The sequence below is a fragment of the Ovis aries genome, chromosome 13 (assembly GCF_016772045.2).
Source record: "Ovis aries strain OAR_USU_Benz2616 breed Rambouillet chromosome 13, ARS-UI_Ramb_v3.0, whole genome shotgun sequence".
Classification (NCBI taxonomy): Eukaryota; Metazoa; Chordata; class Mammalia; order Artiodactyla; family Bovidae; genus Ovis; species Ovis aries.
The window spans coordinates 53,966,826-53,985,307 of NC_056066.1; the positions used below are offsets into that span (position 1 = coordinate 53,966,826).

Consider the following 18,482-nt stretch of genomic DNA (forward strand, 5'->3'; position numbering starts at 1 on the left):
GGCGAGCGGAGGGGGTAGGGGGACAGGGCGGGGGGACGCAGCACCTACCACAGGTCCCTGGATGGTGCGGCCCTGGGTGCCTGGTGACCCCTGCTGACCTCCAGGACCCTCGGGTCCCATCTGTCCAGGTGGCCCGGGCTCTCCCTGGAGACATGGGAGTGGGGGCTGAGGAGGCACGTGGCTCCTCCTGCAGCCCCCTCCTTTGATCCTGCTCTGGGTTGGGGGGGGCAGACCTGCCCGCACACAGGCATCTTCACCCTCATGGCCCACCCTGAGAGGGTCCTGCTGGAACCCTGCTCTATAGATAGGAGCTGGGCCAGCTCTGACAGTCCAGTCACAGAGCTCCGAACCCCAGACACTGGAACAGCCTACCAAACCTTTAAGGGACAGAGGCCACCAATACCATTTAAACAGCTTGCTTTGCAGTTGTTTTTTTTTTTAAAGAATACTTTCAAATAATTGTGAGTTAAACATATCAATGCACCAAATTCTATAAAGAAAACCACAGGCATTCCCATTTGCGAATATCAATGTGAAAATCCTAAATAAAACATGAGCACACAGAAGCCTGCAGCCTGTTAAATGTGTGGTGAGGGCCCAGGGACCATGCCGGCTTCTAGTGGGAGCAGGAAGAATTCAGCGTTCGAGAGAGATTAAATCATTCACCAAACTAATAGCTCCAAAAAGGAAAACAATTTGCTTGTGTTCAGAGCAGCTGATGAGGCACTAAATCTTATTTAACACCCATTCTTGATTTTTAAATTCTCCTAATAAAATAAGGTTAGGATTTGACTATCACATGACAAAATCCATCTGTCTCAGCTCCCAGGCCGGCCCCACACTCAACGGGCAAACCGCAGAAGCATTTCTGTGAAGCCAACAAGGATATGTCTGCTATCACCGGGGTTCCTTAACAAACTCTGGAGTGTCACCCACACCAGAGAAATAAGCAAGAAAATTTTTTTAAAAAGAAAGAGAAAATCGAAAAGGAGACAGTGATATGATTTTTTGCAGGGGCTGTAAATAAAACCCAGGAAAGTCTAAGGCAACCATATGAAACTAAAAAACAATTGCAAATAAGATATTTGAGTAAGAAATGGGGCCCAAAAACAATACACAGAGAGAACAGGGGGTTTAGGGGAGAGGATGTAGAGCCGGACCCATCCCTGCCTGGATGGCGACTGCTCCTGTGTCTGAAGAGCTATTTGGATTCTGGACTCCGTGCAAAGCTGGTGATGTGATTAGACCGCATTTGAAGCGGCGGGGGTGGGGGACTGGCTACTCAATAAATAGAGGAACGAGGGGCAGTGGTCTGGGAAGGAAGGAGGAACCACAGTGCCAGGCTGGAAGGTGCTAGAAGCACTTTGAGGCCCATGAGGAGGTGGTCCTCACAGACTAAGGAAGGCCTTTAAATACAAAGCCATTCAGGAGCTGTGGAGACAGACCCACATAGCTGACAAGACAAAGGGGGATCCTAAATCTGCCTGCCACATATATCATAAGCCAGGCCAGGAGACCAGGACTCAGTACACTAGTCACAGCTCAGAGCACAGGGTTCCCATAAAACCTAGAGCCCCTCAAATGAAGGAGAAAATATAAGCCAGCTGAACGGGGCCGGAGGACATGCATCCAGCAACTTCCAAGGGGGTGGAGCGGCTAATGGGAAAAAACACAGGGGAGGGCAGAGCACACACGGCCCGGCCAGGTGCCCAAGACTGCCCGCCACATGGTGCCCAGACTGGGGTCCCCCTCCTGCCTAGGGTTGGACTGTGGGGGTCTCGCTCCTGCACCCACTCCCAGGATGCCCCATGACTCACCCTGGGCCCTGGGAAGCCTTGCTCTCCTGGGGCTCCGTTCCTCCCAGGGAGGCCCTGCAGGGGCACAAGCAAGACTAAGGCTGGGCTGCACACTGGCTCCCCTGGCAGTGCCCCGGACTCCAGTCCCCACTTCATGGTAGAAGAGGGAGGGACTCCCAGTGCCTCCTGGCCCGCCTCCCCCACAGTCACTGGTTACAGCACACATGGGCTCATGGCTTCCAGCCCTGGCCCCTCCCTGGAGAGGTCTGTGGACCACAAACCGAAATGGGTCCTGCACCCTCCAGGCAGCCAGAGGGTCTGGACTTGCCCCACAGTGGGGCCCAGGCCTGGAGCTGTGACTCATGGCCAGGCCATGACAAGCACCATGCTGCAGCTGGGCTGGGCTGGGCTGGGCTGGGCTGGGCTGGGCTGGGCTGGGCTGGGCTGGGCTCCCACCCCCGGCGGGAACATAGGGGCTCCAACACCAGAGAGGGGCTGGCTCAGGAGAAGGCTGCAGTGGGAAGGAAGGGGCTTCCAGGAGGGAACTCAAGGGCTGTGGGTGGACGAGGCAGCCAAGACACTCATGAACTCTGGCCACCAGTGAGGCAGGCCCAGGGACATCTGCTGGGGCTTGGGGAGGGGACCATATCCATCAACACTGGCAGTGAAATGTTGCCGGAGTCTGTGGTTACCCCAGGGAGGAACTTCGGGACTCACCGGAGGTCCTTGGGGGCCCGGGGGCCCAGGGGTCTGTGAGGAACATGCACAGGCAGATGGGAAGGCAGGACAGGACTCTCCCTCCTTCTGGGAGAAAGGAGACTCCGCCATTAAATGCACCCCCTCCTCAGCTCTTGTTTAACCCCAGAGCTCAGTATCTGCACTGACTGCAGGGTCCAGGAAGGTGAGGGGTAAAGGGTGGGGACCTGGTCCTGGCTGCCACCTTCCTGGCTGCCTGGTACAAGCCTGCTGACAGGATGCCATCTCTCATTCCCTTGTAAGCCCTCGGCAGGGCCAAGCCCAGTGTGGGCACACAGGGGAGTCAGTGAGGGCCCCTTCCTGTGCCTGAGCCCACAGAAAAGGGCAGTGGCCCAGAGTACGTGGCAGCAGCCACTCTGGAGCTGGGGGCTGCCTGGCCTGCTCTAGCTCTCCTTGCTCTAGGGCCTCCAGGACACCCATCCAGCTGCCCTGAGCTCCAGCTCCGGGCCTATGGATCACCTCCTCCAGGAAGCCTGTCCGGATTTTTCCAGACGACCAGGATGGCCTGTCTATCCCCAGACTCTTGGCCTCAGTGGGCACTTGGCCACCTACCGATGCTGGGAGCTCGCAGCACCTGTCCTCCTCTGCCCAGGAGTCATTGCACACGATCTGTAGCACCTGGAGCTGGAACTTCAGAGAGGAAGAGAGAGGGGTGGGGTTGGTCAGGTGTGGCTGTCACAGGGGATAGGAGGGGCCCACCAGCCCCAGATGGTTTGGCTCACCGAGGCTGAGCTGCTCCGGGGGCCCCGGGCTTTGGCCAACCTGCCCAGCATGACGAAGCCGGCAGCAGGCAGGCTGCTGGACTCCCCGATGGGCCTCTCAGCCACCTTCCGGCAGTCCACGTAGAGCCTGACCTTGGAGTGGCCCACGGCCACGTGCACCTGGGAGACAGCAGGAGGTTCCCTGGGGCCCCAGCCAGGATGGGCTCCCTCCATGTCCACGGTCCAGGGCCAGAGCAGGGAGGGGCAGAGACTATTCCTGGGGCTGGCGTCTGGATCCTGACCACCCCACATCTCCTGAAACCCCTCACAGGGCCTCAGTTTCATTCTGTACAATGACACCCCCACGGCCCTTCCCAGGGGCTGCGGGACCAGGAGCAAGGGCTGGATGCTCTTTGACCCAGATTAGGGTGGGGCATCCAGGACAGACGAAAGTCCCTGCATTCTGGGGGGTGCCATGGTGACAGGACAGCCTGTGTCCTGCAGAGCCCAATGGGGGTCTGTCCCAGAAGCTGGGGTCTGTCCCAGAAGCTGGGAGCACCGAGGGTCTCAGGCAGGAAGGCATGAGCTGTGGTCCTTCCAGGACTTTCCAGTACCTTGTGGAAACTCCCAAAGAATATCCTCCTCACTTCGGGCAGGTCGAAGGTGACCTCCTGCAAGGTGGTCCTGGGGTCACGGTTGAAGTAGGTCAGCGACTTCCTGCCAGCTGGGGGATGGGACAAGAATCACATGAGACTCCCGCGCAGAAGGCGGGAGAGGACCTCCCAGAGCATCACCTGACCCACTGCTGTCCCTCCAACTGACCGTCTAGCAGAACCCCAAGGATGGGCTGGAAGTCCTCGCTTGCCACCTGCCACAGTGCAAAGGCCTCTCGGGGCGTCTCAGGGAGCAGGCGCAGGAGGAAGACAACCGTGTGCTCCGGGGGCAGGGTGGCCAGGTGGAGGTCGCTGTAGGGAACAGGAAGGGCACCGCAGGCCTGAGAGGAGATTGGACACTGGGGACCGAGAGTGGGGTCCTCAAGGCCAGGCCGGGGAGTGTCAGCAGTGAACGCGCCTCTCCTCCTGCCCTATCAGGTCTCAACAGGAGCAGCTTGGGATCCCCGGGATGGCCCCACAGGGACAGGAGGCCATCCCCTTGGCACATGCTGCTTCTTCTCCAGTGCCCTTCCCCCACATTCTCTCCTCATAGCTCCTACTCTCTGCCACCTCCTGGGAGCCCTCCACTCTTTGCAACCCCAGAGTTGCACTTTGTATTTTTCAAATTCCTATCAACGTTATAAAGCACGTGATCTACCTTTGCAATTTAAAACATTTTAACTTAAGAAAAATTATGCTGTGCGTGTGGAAGTTCCAACGTGTGGTTAAAGACACCCCCGTATATGAAGTGGGGTGATTATTAGACCTCGGGGGCCATACAAGCCATGGTCATGGTGAGTCACAAAGCAGTGGCTTCTCACAAACCCTGGATATGTGCAGATTTGCAGGATCAAATTAGAGCATACAGGAAGCAGGAGTTCTCAGGGAGACAAAGGTGGTGGCCCCTGCCCAGAAGTGCCACCTGGGGAAAAGCCCTCCCACTCCACCTCCAGGGGCCTCATTCCACCCACAGGAGATTTATTAATTTATGGAACTCGGATTCCCGGAGTCCATGTGCCCCCGGGAGTCTGCCCAATTGATTTCCCCAGGGTGCCCTCCTGCTCTCCGGCCTGCCCCAGCTCCCACCTGGCCCGACGGGTCAGCTGAGAGTCCTTGAAGAGCGTGAAGGTCCTGGTGGGGCCAAAGGCCGAGGGCTCCATGGCCACACCGCGGATGGAGGCATATTCCTTCTCCACCAGCCCGAAGGCCGCCATCAGGTCGAAGCCTTGGGAGGAGGGCACCATCAGACAGGAGGGGAGGTGGGGGTGAGTAGGAGGCAGAGTAGAAAACCACATGTCTGGTGAGAGGAGAGTGTGGGAGCCACAGAGACAGTGCAGGGACGTCGGCCCTCAGGGGTCTCGTCCCCCCTTCCCTCTATCCTGGACTCAGGAAGGACACGCAGGGAGCACCAACCTGGCCCTTCCATGCCCACAGCCATCACCTCCCCACAAGTCTCAGTGCCCAGAACCTCGCCCATCCCGCTCCCACTCCCACCCCAACTCAGCTGGCCCTGAAGCTTGGTCTGAGCAGCTCTGGACATCCTTCAGGAGACCCAGCTACCAAGATAGTTCCCCTGCCCTCACTACCCACCCACTGCCCCCACCTGGCAGATTTCCCTGACCACACAGGGGCCACGTGCCAGCCTTCTGATACTGTGGACCCAGGCTCAGCCTCTCGCCCGCCCCTCTCCTGGTCAGCACAGGTTCACAAAGGCCATGCAGGACCCACGGGCCCCAGCATTGCCTGACCCCAAACCCAGGCCACCCTCCCCCAACAAGGACCCAGAGGAGGAAGAGTGGGTGGGGGCTGGTGGGGAGCAGCTGCCACACCAGAGTGGGACCTACCTGGGGGGGAGCCATCCAGGTGGAGGGCCGGGCAGGCTGCTGAGAGGGGACAGGGGTAAGGGTCAGCAGGGAGGGGCCCCTTGTGGCCAGGTGCCCTGCCCTGTGGTCCCCACACTTCAGGGATAGGACAAGGACAGTGTCCAACCCCCAGGAAGACAGCACCTGGCCGGGTGCTCCCACAGGGTCTTCGTCAAGAGGTGAGATGCCCTAGGTGCAGGCCAGGAGAGACCTGGGTATGTGGACATGCCTGGGTCCACACCATCCTGGGGCCGGGCTGAGCCAGCCTGCTCCACTTCCAGGCACTGTGTGGACACTCTGAGTGTTCACGTATGAGTGTGGACAGGAACTGAGACTCTCAGGGCAGGAAGTGGCTCCCTGCCACCCAAAAGAGGAAAGGTGCTGAGCTCTGGGTAGTGAGGCCCCTGTCCCCAGAAGTATTCAAGTCAAAACTGGGCAACACCCATGGAAGGGACACAGAGGGAAGCTGGGGTGGTTGGGGCCTTCTGCTCTGAGCGTCTGATTGTCGAGAGAAGCAGCAGGAACAGCAAACAGAAACTGAGGTTCCTCTCAGCTGGGTCCTGGCCTGGGGGTGGTGGGATCTCAGGGACCACTGATACCCCGGGGGCGGGGCCAGCCCAGAGTGGGCCCTGGACTACACTGCAGCTACCGTGTCTGTGGCATGTGTCCGGCTTCCTACTCCTATAAGCTGCACGTCTGCCCTGCACCTCCTGGACAGATCAGAAGAATACCGCCCATCCCCCAGCCCCAGGCCTCTGCAGGCCGGCCACAGCCATGATTCCCTCCATGCCAGCCTGCACGTGCTCAGCTGGACTGCAGTGGCCTTAATCCTGCACCAGAGGGTCTCTCGCTAAGCTCTGCAATGCGGGGTACATCTGGGAGTCACAGGGCCCACATGTCCTGGCTGCCAGGGTCCTGGGCCTGGCAGGAGTATGCTGGATCTGAGATCTTGGCGCCAATTCACCCGTCCGGCCTGTGGCAGACACCGCCACGCTCTCCCCTGCTCCATAGATGGCTGAGACCAGGACCCGGTACTTGGTAGCTGCCAAAAGGTCAGGGATTGTCACGTGGCTCCTGGGTCCTGGAATGGAGATCTGGGCAGAGGTGGGGTGAAGATGGTCACTTGAGCATCTCCAATAGTTTGATCTTGGTTCCCTGTCTGTGGGTCCCGTCACAGAAGAGTGGCCCCCTCGACAGGCAGGATGGGACATGTCTCCCCAAGCCCAGGATCTGGCGGCCTGTGAGGGGCGATGGCCTCCCAGCTTCAGGGAGACTCACCGACTTCTCGGGTCCAGAGCCTGAGGCCAGCGCGTAAGAGAGCCGGTAGTGGAGCACGTGGCTGCTCGGGGGTGTCCAGCTGACCCGCAGGCTGTCAGGCGACTCTGAGGCCAAGGCTAGGTTGGAGGGTGGGCTACGGCTGACTGCGGGGGAGCATGAGGCGTGGGGCACCTCAGATGGCAACACTTCCCCTCCACTCTGCACCATGCCCGCCACTCTCCCACTCCACGGCCCCCACCATGCCCACCACGCAGCCCAGTGCCCCGGCCCAGACAGGGCCACCAGGCCAGCTGTGGAACCACCTTGGGTGTGGTGTCACACCAACTGACCTGGACCCTTGGCCACCCCAGGGATCTTGCCTGGAGGGCTTAAGCAGGCTCTGTGGACCCAGCTGCCCACTCGCAGGGTCAGGACTGTAGGGGCTGCCTGTCAGGCCCACAGACTGGGGGGTTCTGGGGCAGAGCAGGGTCACCTACCGGGGGTGTAACGGAGGGACACAGGGTCACTGCGGGCCCCGTCGCGATAGTAGGCCAAGATGGTGATCTCATATTCTGAGTGCCTCCCCAGGCCAGGCAGGATGGCCGTGCCCAGGTTCCCCGGGACAGAAATCTGTGGAGAAAAGGGACTGGTGTCCACCTGGGGGAGGTGTCCTTCCCTGGGGGCCGGGCTCACAGGAGGAGCTGGGGTGGGGAGGGTCCGCACCCCCACCTCACGGGCTTTCCCCTCTCCCAGGGGCATCCACGTGATCTGGTAGACGAGCACGCCGGACACTGCTGCGGCTGCCCACTCGAGCTGAACTTCATCCCCAGGCAGTTCTGTCACCGACAGCTGGCTCGGGCTGGGGACTTTCCCTGGAATAGGGAGACTGAGGCTGGGGCGGCAGAGGGCCCCCCAGTCCCCACTCACTGTGCCTGCGGTCCCCTTTCCCAGAGGGGCTGTGGGCCAGGCACTGGTCCTGGGCCCCACCGCCACACCTGTCCAGGTACCCGCCCTCACCTGACTTGTGTTGGTCTGAATCACCCAGGGGAGCAGAGGTAGGTGGCCTGGGGACCCCACCCTGACAGCCACTCACGTGTGGTCAGGCGGCCAGTCAGGGTAGAGGAGCTGCCCCCAGGGTAGAGACAGGTGACACGGACCATGTAGGTGGTGGAGGAGGAGAGGGGGCCCAGGGTGGCAGAGGTGGCATTCCCAGGAACCTCCATCTGTGGTGGCGGGGGGCGGAACACAGGCAGCTTGAGGTGGGCAGCTCCTGCCAGAAGGAGACCCAGGCCCGCCCCACGACCACTCCCAGACTGGAGAGAGGGGACCGGGAGCGGAATCTGTGGCCCTGGGAGGGGTCTTGCCCATTCCCCCAACACTCTGGTGTTTCCACCTCTCAGGGCCTGCTCCCCCAGCACATCCCATGTGAGGATTCTTACAATTCTTTGCTTCACTTCTGCCTCACCCCCCTGACTAGGACTGGGGCCCACAAGGGCTGGGGTGGGGTCAGCTGCTTTCCACTCCCCCTGCACTGCTGGGGCTGAGCCTCGGGGGATGCGGTCACACCCACTGACCCTGAATTCAGGGGCCCGGTCAGGGAGGCTAAGGGCGCTGGTCCCCGTGAACAAATCACCCCCCTGGACTTGCAGGCCTGCTCTCACCTGTCCCGAGTGGCCTCCCTTGCCGGAGACGTAGCTGACCCTGAACAGGCGCACAGGTCTTGCGGTGCCCTCCCAGGATACGCGGGCTGAATCATGGCTCACGTCTGAGAAGCTCAGGTGTCTGGGGGTGGCCAGGGTGGCTGCAGGGCACACCAAGGCCTTAGGACTGCCCCATGGGTCCCAGGGGAGGGCAGGCGACAGCTGGGGTTGGGGGACTACTGGATAGGGTTGGGGTCCCCCACCCGTGGAAAGTTGGGGGAAACAAGAGTAGGCAGCAACTTGCAGGATGCACTCACGGGTCCTGGCACGGATGCCCTGGGCCTCGCTGGTCTCTGCCCCTCGAAGGCTCTGCACCCACACCTCATAGTCCCTGCCCGGGGCCAGGCCATCCAGCAGCACCTCCGGCCGCCCCACCCGCACCTGCAGGGACACTCACGCTGGCCCCACCCTGCCTGCCCCTTTCCCCCTCCCCCCTTCCCTATACCCCTCCCCCTGTGCCTGCCCCCCATCTCCTCTGTGCCCCGCACCTCTCTCCTCTCCTCCTCGCCCTTGGGGGAGGCAGGTGACCACCGCACCAGGTACTGGGTGGCCTCTGCTGAGGGCTGCCAGGTGAGGCGGACAGTTTTGGGTGTTACTGAAGCCAGGGTCAGCGCCTGGGGTGGGGGCAGGGGTGCTGGAGGAGACGGGGGCAGAAAGTTTAAAAATGTGGCAGCAGGCAGAAATCAGACCTATCAACCAGCGGGAGTCGGGGGAGGACAGAACCTGTCAGTCCCTTGGTAGGCGCGGGCTAGGTGTGTCCTGTTTGAGACACAGAGAGGGGAAGACCAGCAGGGGTGGGGGAGGACAGACGACTGGCTGTAAATCCCGGAACTGATTTCACCCTGGATCACCCCGCAGGTTTCTGTAAAGGCCACCTGCCCTGAGGGTAGGAGGGCTGTGGCCTGGGTTAAGAGGCCACGGCCTGTGTGGTCCCATTCAGATGGAGGGTCCAGGATCCAAAAATCCCAGAGACAGAGAGCAGATCAGGTCGGCAAGGACTGTGGCGGAGGGGAGGGCTGGGGTGACCACTAAGGTGTGGGGCTCCCTTCTGGGTGACGGGTGCACGATGCTAGGACTATATGGAAAACAACAGTATCACCCGCTGTGCACAGGTGACTGTGGGGTGTATCTCAATAAAGCTGCTGGGTGGGGGGGGGGTCTCATGCAGTTCTGAGGGAGCTGCAGGCCAGGCAGGGTGGCAGCTCCACAGTGTGGCAGCAAGAGTAATGGATCTTTGCTGTGTTAGGGTTATGATACAAAGGTTGCCACTTGTGCTCAGAAGAGGACACTGAGGGTCAGAGCGGCCCAGTGACTAGGCCTTTGCTGGGTGTGGTACCCTGCCTGGGCTTCAGACCACCTTGAGGGTGCCAGGCTCCAAGGGAAGGCTGCAGGTGGGGGAAGCCCCTACCACCCTGAGCTCACGCACACACCTGTGGTTGCCAGGCCCTGCAGGCCCTCGCCGACGCCAGCCTTGTAGAGGGGGAACACAGAGACCAGGTACTCGGTGCCGGAGGTCAGGTTGTGCAGCTGCACTGACGAGGTGGGCCCTTCCACCACCACCTGGAGTAGGAGCCCGAGGAGTAGGTCGGTGGGGTGCAGGGGTCAGCCTTCACTCCCTGCACAGCTGTGTCCCCAGGGCAGGTCTGGGCCATCAGCCCGTCACACAGGCGTGAGCACAATCCTGCCATCCACAGGTGTGTGGGGCTGTGGTTCCATAAACCTTCCACACCTGCTCCTCATTCACCTTGATTTTGTCACCCGTGGGTGTTACTCCAGCCCTGCCTGTGGTAGTGGGGGTGGGAGGCAGTGCTCACCTCCCTGGGGGCGCCACCCTTGGAAGGCCTCCACACAATCAGGTACTTGAGGGGCGGCTGTGGGGCCGGGCTCCAGGACAAGAGGATGCTGGAGGAGGTCACTTGGGTCAGGACCAGCCTGGTGGGAGCCGGAGGGGGGTCCAGGGCCAGTGTGGCTGTGGGAGGGAGAGGAGCCCAGGCCCAGGGAGAGGCTGGTGTCAGCGGCTCTGCCTGTGCCCCCTGGCGGCCACTTCCAGGAAGGACAGGGGCTCCCCAGTTGTTTTGGGAGCCCTGAGAGCCCAGTGGGAGGGGACCTGGTGGGGCTGCACCTTGTGTGGCGACCCTGCCCCTGCACCAGCCGCATCACTCACCTGGGCCCCGACGCGGGCTCCTGCCCTGGACCTTCTGGCAGATGAGCCGGCTGAGTAGGCCGGAGAGTGTGCCGAGCTGGGGGAAGTCCTGCACGTTGTGGACGGTGATGTCCAGCGGCTGGGATGCCAGAAGCCTCAACTCAGTTTCGTCAGCATTCTTCACACCTGCCGCAGGGTTGAGGAGAGGGTTAGTCCACCCAGCACCCTTGTTTGTTGTGCAGTCAGGACCACTGGGCCCCTGCTGGTCACCCAGTTGGCAGAGGGCCTTTCCCAAGGACCCCAGACCCCACAGGCCCTGGAATGGGGTCACCTGGCCAGATGCCCTGAGAGACAGGTTGGTGTGAAGGTGCCTGTGGCATGCCTGCCCAGGTCTCCGTGGAGCTTGCAGCCAGGAGAGAGGTCAGTGTGCTTTCCTCGGGGTCCTGCTCACCCCGGGGCTGGGGTCAGGCACAGAGCAGGGTCTCTGCTTCCAGGAGCACTGCCCCCAGGTCTGGAGGTCCCTCCCAAGGGATGGAGTTAGTGACCAGCTGGCTACGGGAGCAGAGAGAGGTCCCCAGGGCATATGGTGTGGGGAGCAGGGAGTGGCCACAAACATGTCCACAGATGACACTGCCAACTGGCCACTTCACCAGGGAGTGGCCAGGCTGCCCACGCCAACTTGTGTGGCCACCTCCGATTGCCCAGGTGGGAACTCAGGTCTTCAGAGCAGGGGATCTTCCTCCCATTCATAGATGGCATTGGGGGGCAGGAGGGAGTGCTGACGCTCAGAGGCCACAAGACCTGCAGCCTGGGGAGCCAGGAGCCACCCTGCTGTGTTCTGTGAGAACGCCCACTGAGAGCCCGGAAGGGAGGAGCTGCTCACCCACAGCAAAGATGTCGACACCCAGACCCTTGAGCACGTGGCCAGCAGCGTGGGCATCATCTTGGGACTTGCCATCTGTCACCAGAATCACCAGCTTGGCCGCCTCTGGACGGAGACCTGCTCTGGGCTTCAGGTTCTGCTCCAGCACGTGGGTCAGGGCCAGGCCTTGGGGACAGTGAGAGCAGAGTACTCACGCCCCCACGCACACTCCTGCCCACCCGCAATGGCTCCACCAGCCACTGGCCACCTGCTCTACCCACCATGGCAGTCTTGGCCCCTTCAGGCTGCGGGTGCCTGGAGGGCAGGGATTCCCCCCTCCTTCCCTCATGGGCACCTGAGACCCAGGGGCAGGCACCCCACACCTTGCTGCTGCAGGGTGCACAGGGTGAATGGGGATCAGGGAGGGAATTGTGTCATGGGGGTGTGGCCTGCCTGGGTCAGCAGTCCTCTCCCCTGAGGAGGACTGCTGAAAATAGGGCTCCCCCGAGCTGTTGGTGGGCCCTCCCAGGAGCCTCTACTGACCAGAGGAGCCACTTGTTTTCAGCAGGACTACCTGACTTGCCACGTTCACCATGGATGAACGAGGCAGACTGGCCCTCTGCAAAGGCATGAATACACAGGACTCGGGCGTGGTTCATGCATGCCTCTCCTTATCTGAGGGTGCAAGGGAGACTGATCATGGGACAAGACCTGAATGGACCTTGAGGGTGGGGCCGAGGCTGGGGCTGGGGCCAGACAGACCTGTGAATGTGTTTCCTCCTCTGTAATGGAGGTTGTGCACAGCATTCAACACCTCCTCCTTGGTGCCAAAGGCATTCAGGTCCCACTCGGTCTGGGGGGCTCCACTGTACTGAGTCAGGCCTGGAAGGGGAGGAGTCCCCACTCTACTGAGTCAGGCTGGGAGGGGAGGGGTCTTCTCTATACTGAATCAGGCTGTGGGGGGTAGTGAGCACACCACAGGTGGGGAGGACACACACAGTCTTGCCTGGGTCACCAGGAAGGCATGTTTGCAAAGCCCCACTTTCCACACAAGGTCCCCCTGGGAGCTAGCTGTCTTCCCAGTGCAGGTGGGGACCTCAGTTTTGCTTGGTCGGGTGAGAACTTAGCCTTGGTTCCTCCCTCCCTTCGCACTCCCTTCTCAAAGTTGGGGGTAGGGAGTGGAATTGTGAGGACCACCCCAGCGGGGAGTGGAATTGTGAGGACCACCCACAGGGCAGGGCTGGGACCCACCTACTTGGACTTTGCCCGGCCCAATTTCAAAGGGCTCAATGACGCTGGCCAGGAAGTCTTTGACCTGCTGGAAGTGACTGTGGCCTATACTCCAGGACCCATCCACCAGGAAGATCATGTCCGCAGGCATGGGGGGTGTGCAGCGGAACTGGGGTCTGCCTGGGGTGGGAGGGGAGGGAGGTGAGGTGTTGGGCAATGTCATCACTGCTACAGGACCCTGAACTGCCTGTGGCTGGGCTCCAGTCCCCAGGATCTCCTTCCCTGAGGTTGGTAGAGGAGGAGGGGCTGCAGAGCTCTGGCTTCAAATGAGGTGGGCAGCAAAGTGTTGGGGGACAGGTACCAGGGTCTCACCAAACTTAGAAAACCACACGTGAAGCTCAGCCTGCTGTCCCAGCCTCCCTGAGTCCCCCCAAAGGGGGTTCATAGGACATCTAGTTGCTCTGGAACCTCCACCCTCTATTGGCCTGGCCAGTACTGGTCACTGCTCAGTTGTCCAAGGGGGGGAGGGTTGCACCTTCCTTGCCCACCAGCTCCCAGGCCCAGCTGGTAGAGGCTGTCTAAAGGGGAGCCAACTGGGGTGAGTCAGCACCATGGACAGTGCCAGGTGGATGCCCATTCCACCAGCTCTAGGCTGAGGCCTCACTGTGTGTGTGAGGAGGGTTGTCCTAAGGACCAGGAGCTCTTTGGAGACAAAGCCATGCCCCTTGATCTGGGGCTCCCAGAGCTGTGCAGTGTCTCCAGGTCAAGACCCAGAGCCAGGGCCAGACCCCCTCTTGGGGGCTCCTGGCTGGGTAGGTATGGTGAGACCCTCACTGAATGCGGGAGGCACCCTCTGGCCTCAAGGCCCTGCACTGTGAGGGAGACCACCCTGTAAGACCCCAAGTCCACTGGGAGACAGTGGAGGGCCTGGACCCCAGGACTCCATGTGAGGTCTAAGGAAGGAGGTGTCTTTTTCCATTCCAAGTTTCATGGGGGAGACAAAAGCAGAAACATCCCAGGTCTGGTAGGGGAGGCACATCTCTGCCTGCAGGGCCTCATGGGAAATGCTGTACTGTGGTCCTGCCCTCAAGCCCGCAGATGCTGGCACCCCAGCCATCTCACCTGGCTCCCCACTCCCTCCAGCCGAGGTCCTGGCGTGGTTCGGCCCCTCCAGGCCTGGGGTGGGCTGAGCAAGGCCCACCCCTGTGGGGCCCCTGGGTGGGTGCTGCTCCTCACCAGGTACTCCTGGGGGTGGGTCACAGCTGTGTTACCCCTCAGCAGCCACACTCAGGCTGGGAGGCACCTGAGGGAGGTCGAGGTAGTGGGACCAGGCACTTGGGGCCCAAGGACATTCCCAGCAGCTGACCTGCCCCAGTGGGTTAGTGAAGTCAGGAGCAGGCAGCCAAGCTTAAGTGCAGGGGTGTGAGGGCAGACGGAAGGAGGACCTCCTGGCCACGTGGATACCATGAGGCACTGAAGACTGCCCCCTGTTCCCAGGCACGTACCGTCCCCCGACTTGGCCCCATCAAGCGTGGGTGGATCTTGGCTTGGGGCCAGGGCCCCTGGGGGCTTAAGGTCTGGGCTCCCCAAAAGGGAGGGGGTGGGCTCCAGGGTTGCCCCCAGTGGCCTCTGGCCGCTCCTGCTCACGGAGTTACTCTTCAGATCCTCAACTGCAGAGAGATGTGATGGGATATCAGGACCCCACCGCCCAGCAGGGGGGATATAGGCCTGGGGGCTGCCCACACAACCCTTCCCACAAAGGCCCATCCAGGCTCTATGGGCTCCCAGCCTCTTCTGCACACATGCACCCCCAGGGCACTTACTCACAAACTCCCTGCGAGCCAGCAGGATGTTCCCTGAGCCAGTGAGCTCGAAGATCTGCAAAGTGTACCCCTTGGAGGGGCTCAGGCCCCCCACGGTGGCCTTGGGGGTCTTGGTGGTCAGCATCACCTCCTGCTCTGGGTCCCCTAGGGTGGGGGTGGGAAGAGGGATCAAGGCAGCCGAGGTGGGTGGTATCTGCAAGTGTGTGTGCACTTATGCCTGCAGGCGTGCATGTGTGTCCATGTGTGTTCGGAGTGGAGAAATCTGCCTGGCACCCCCTTTTCCCCTCCCCTAGCTCCTCCCTTTGGGCCAGGGGAGGGAGTAGGGGGAGAGGTCTGTGTATCTCTCTCTAGGACCTGATGGAAGTGGCCTGTGCTCCTCCCCAGAGGGACTCATCTCAGGGTCCACCGGGGGATCCGTAAGTTCTTCAGGTGCCATCAGAGCAGCGCTGGGGACACCATGGAGGTGTCTGTGCAGACAGGGCTGCACGTGGGGAGGGGCCTGCCTCCTGTGCACCGGGGCTGGACAGTACATGGCAGTGAGCCTGTAAGCACGTCCCAGTGTGACTGTGAGTCTATGCTAAAAACAAAGAAACAATTCCAAGGGCATGCTGCCGTGCTCTCAGGGGAGGCAGCCACGGAGGCAATAGGAGCGACTGATCAGAGGTCAGGAATACCTGGCAATTCTTGAACCTCAGGTGCTAGAAAGGGGACTAAGAGAGAAAGGACTCACAAGCCTGCCCATCGTCCAGCATCCTGCAAAGTGGACAGCCCCCAGCCTGGGCCCAGCCCTGCAGGGCACCCAGGCCAGGAGGGTGAGGTCCCAGGTGCTTCACATGACTCAAGCTGCATAATTTTCAAAAGCCCCCACCCGTTTTGTAGATGGGAAATCGAGTCACACAGTCGCTTAGAATGAGGATTTAAGCCTAGGTCTGTTGGGTTCCTGCTGCCTGCCAGGGAGGGATGGGCAGGCAGGCCCTCTGAGGAGTGCATCCTTAGCACATTCCCCGCCTAATAATTTGGGGTTGAGACCCTGAAGAGCTCCACCCAGGAGTAAGGGTTTCTGAGGACAGGTCAGTTCTTGAAACAGCTGAAGTCCAACGTCAAACAATCGTAACTCCTAAAATGGAGTGAGTCTGCCACTCGGGCTTGGCACTGTCAGGGTCCTGAGAGCTCTAAGCTGGGGGAGGGTCCTTATTTCTGCAAACTTGTTGACTGCCTTCTGCACGTGCCAGGTGTAGGGACACACGGCGGGGACATTAAGGGCCCTGTTCTCCCTCCACAACCTCCCTGTGCTAGCGGGGAGACAGTGAGGAGGGAGGGCAGAGCCCAGGGGAGCCTGCACTGTGACCACCGTGCTGAGCGTGTTCACCGTCGGTCCGCACAGAGGCAAGGCGCAGGCCCCTACCTGCCCTGGGCTTCACCTGCACCAGGTAGCCGAGGCTGCTCCCCTCTGACTCTCTCCACTTCATTTGCAGCCGGTCCTCAGGCAGCACTGTCAGCCTCAGGCGGCCACTCGCTGGGGAAGCAGGACAGACGGTCAGGACTGATCCTCCTTGGGACCTCCCCAACCAGCTGTGGGGCCCCATCCTGAGGTTCCAAGGAGGCTGCAGCCCCTCTGGGGCTCAGCCCCTCTGAGATTCAGAGAGGACTCCAGTACCACTGGGGGGAAATTTGAGAAGAGGAGCCCACCTCCCCACCGCCAGGGTTGGAGGAGGACTGGTCCCCTTCGCAGTCCACGGCTGCTGGGCAGATCTGGGTGGGGGAGACTTCTGTCCAGAGAGGCCCTCCTGGCTCTATTAGGAGTGCCCCGCACCATGGATTTAGGCTCAGGCCAGCATCCCAGAGTGGCCCTAACCGCCCACCCACCCAGTGGAGACGCAGGCTCTGAGCCAGCAGTGGCCGGCCACCCCTCCTGATTCCCCGCCCGAGTCCCCGAAGGGCAGTGGAGACACAGCTGCAGACCCCCTGCCGCCATGGCCACACAGCCCAGGAGGCGGGGGCGCCTGGAGGCGGGCGCTCCCTGGGGCAGGTGCCCTGGCCGTCCTGGGAGGAGGAAGGGGCCTTGGAGGCCTGAGCCCTCCAGCACAGCCCGACTTCCGAGCTTCCAGCAGCTCCTTGGTGTGGGTGACTATTTTTGGAAAGTGGGGACAGAGATGGGCTTCTTCTGGCTGCCCCCCTCAGAGCAGGGGCACAGGGGAAGGGCAGGGCTGGGGGGAGCCCGTGGCAGACACAATGGCCGCTTCAGAGCGGGAAGCAGCTGAGCTGGGCCTCCGGATGGGCCCCCTGCTCCCTGGAGCATGAGCTGAAAGGCAGGAATGTCTCAGCAGTGGGGGCCTTGAAAAGACGCTTGTGAGTGGGCGGCCCAGCTCATGAAGAGCCTCTGTCTCCCTGCACCCCTGAAATGTTGTCGGGGGGGGGGCATCCCAAGCTGCCTTATGGCTCTGCAGGTCGGAGCCTTGGCAGGCGCCGGAGAGACAGCACCCAGCCAGGGATGCCCCCCTACAGGGCCATTCTTGGGGAAGGACAGCCTGGACGTATGGGTCCCACCCTCATCTTCCAACCACCCCCCCACCACAGTCCACCCAGAGTCTGCAGGGGCCTCGTGCTGTCTACGTGTGAGTGTCCGGGGTTCCTTACTGACTTGGTCCCCTTGGGGGGATCTTGTCAGAGCCCCAGGGATGGAGGGCCCAACCATCTGTGAGCAAAATCATAGCCAGGAGGATGTGCTGCTGGTAAGAAGGTAGTTAGAGGAGGCAGGACTCCAGGCTGCGTGGCTGTGTGACAGGCCCCTGCCATGCCCCTGTGAGGACTAGCTCAGAGGTCTCTTACCCTCTTGGCACCTGTGGGAGCTGGACACATGCCAGGGATGTGGTTGAGGGGCGGTGTGGAGGAGGCTCGCTTCATGACTCAAACACCACCTCCCAGCGTTGGTCTCCCCAGCCTTCCCTGATGGGTTTGAGCATCACCCTGACAGGGACACGCCCCATAGGGAGCTGAGTGTCCCCTCGCTGGACACGGGACAGCGGACCAAGGTGCTGCCCGTGGCCATAAATGAGCTGAAAGGATCAGGGACCTGCTGGAGGCGGCATCTTGGGCTCTCCTCGGGGGTGTGGTGGGGTCACTTTTCACTCTAGATTCTGTTGTTTGAAAATTTCACAATGAAAAACGTGTCCAGAGAATGATGAAAAAAAAAATCACTAATGCAAGAGTGAATCAAATGCACAGTGCGTTAATGCACATTTGTGTTAACAAATGGATAATACAAAAAAAGCCAACTAAAAGGAAAAACCGCAATGCCAAAGGTCAAGCCACACAGCTGAGGGTGACACTGGTGGCAGAGCTGTCCTGTCTTCCTGTCTCTGTCCCCTGAGTACCTGAGTCCCTGGGAGCAGCAGCTGCTCAGGGCCAGAGGGAGACTGGTCCCACAGCGGGGGCCTGTGCCCTGGGCAGGTATGGCCTGGGGGGGTCAGGCGGGAGCCACAGTTCCAGGAACCCTTACCCGTGTCCTCACCTTGTCCCTGGCTGAGCCCCAGGGTAACACTCAGATACAGACAGAGGCCGACTCCGAGGTGAGGGCGCACACGGATGCTCATGGTATGCAGCCTGCAGGAGAAGAGGCCACTCAGCCACCTGTCTGACTATCCGTTCATCCGTCCATCCCTTCCTGATCTCTAAGCCAGAGTTTGTTCATCTTTGCCC

The 18,482-nt window shown here is 60.9% G+C and overlaps 1 protein-coding gene across 1 annotated transcript in view; it reads right to left on the reverse strand.

Moving 5' to 3' along the window:
• The window catches only part of LOC101112800 (ADP-ribosylation factor GTPase-activating protein 1), a 36,264-nt gene that overhangs the window by 3,723 nt on the left and 14,059 nt on the right, over positions 1-18,482 (reverse strand). The window contains exons 15-42 of the mRNA XM_060396935.1: positions 18,295-18,386; positions 16,189-16,299; positions 14,784-14,927; positions 14,466-14,630; positions 14,083-14,205; positions 12,982-13,140; positions 12,493-12,612; positions 11,752-11,916; positions 10,890-11,054; positions 10,540-10,694; positions 10,156-10,285; positions 9,214-9,359; positions 8,983-9,106; positions 8,687-8,826; positions 8,119-8,248; positions 7,755-7,897; positions 7,523-7,655; positions 7,047-7,189; positions 6,733-6,862; positions 5,751-5,789; positions 4,993-5,131; positions 4,076-4,218; positions 3,868-3,977; positions 3,275-3,433; positions 3,105-3,182; positions 2,514-2,600; positions 1,818-1,871; positions 49-144 (exon numbers count right to left, since the gene is read on the reverse strand). Coding sequence (XP_060252918.1) covers positions 49-144; positions 1,818-1,871; positions 2,514-2,600; positions 3,105-3,182; positions 3,275-3,433; positions 3,868-3,977; positions 4,076-4,218; positions 4,993-5,131; positions 5,751-5,789; positions 6,733-6,862; positions 7,047-7,189; positions 7,523-7,655; positions 7,755-7,897; positions 8,119-8,248; positions 8,687-8,826; positions 8,983-9,106; positions 9,214-9,359; positions 10,156-10,285; positions 10,540-10,694; positions 10,890-11,054; positions 11,752-11,916; positions 12,493-12,612; positions 12,982-13,140; positions 14,083-14,205; positions 14,466-14,630; positions 14,784-14,927; positions 16,189-16,299; positions 18,295-18,386 — 3,523 coding nt within the window. The remainder of the gene's footprint in view (positions 1-48; positions 145-1,817; positions 1,872-2,513; positions 2,601-3,104; positions 3,183-3,274; positions 3,434-3,867; positions 3,978-4,075; positions 4,219-4,992; positions 5,132-5,750; positions 5,790-6,732; positions 6,863-7,046; positions 7,190-7,522; positions 7,656-7,754; positions 7,898-8,118; positions 8,249-8,686; positions 8,827-8,982; positions 9,107-9,213; positions 9,360-10,155; positions 10,286-10,539; positions 10,695-10,889; positions 11,055-11,751; positions 11,917-12,492; positions 12,613-12,981; positions 13,141-14,082; positions 14,206-14,465; positions 14,631-14,783; positions 14,928-16,188; positions 16,300-18,294; positions 18,387-18,482) is intronic.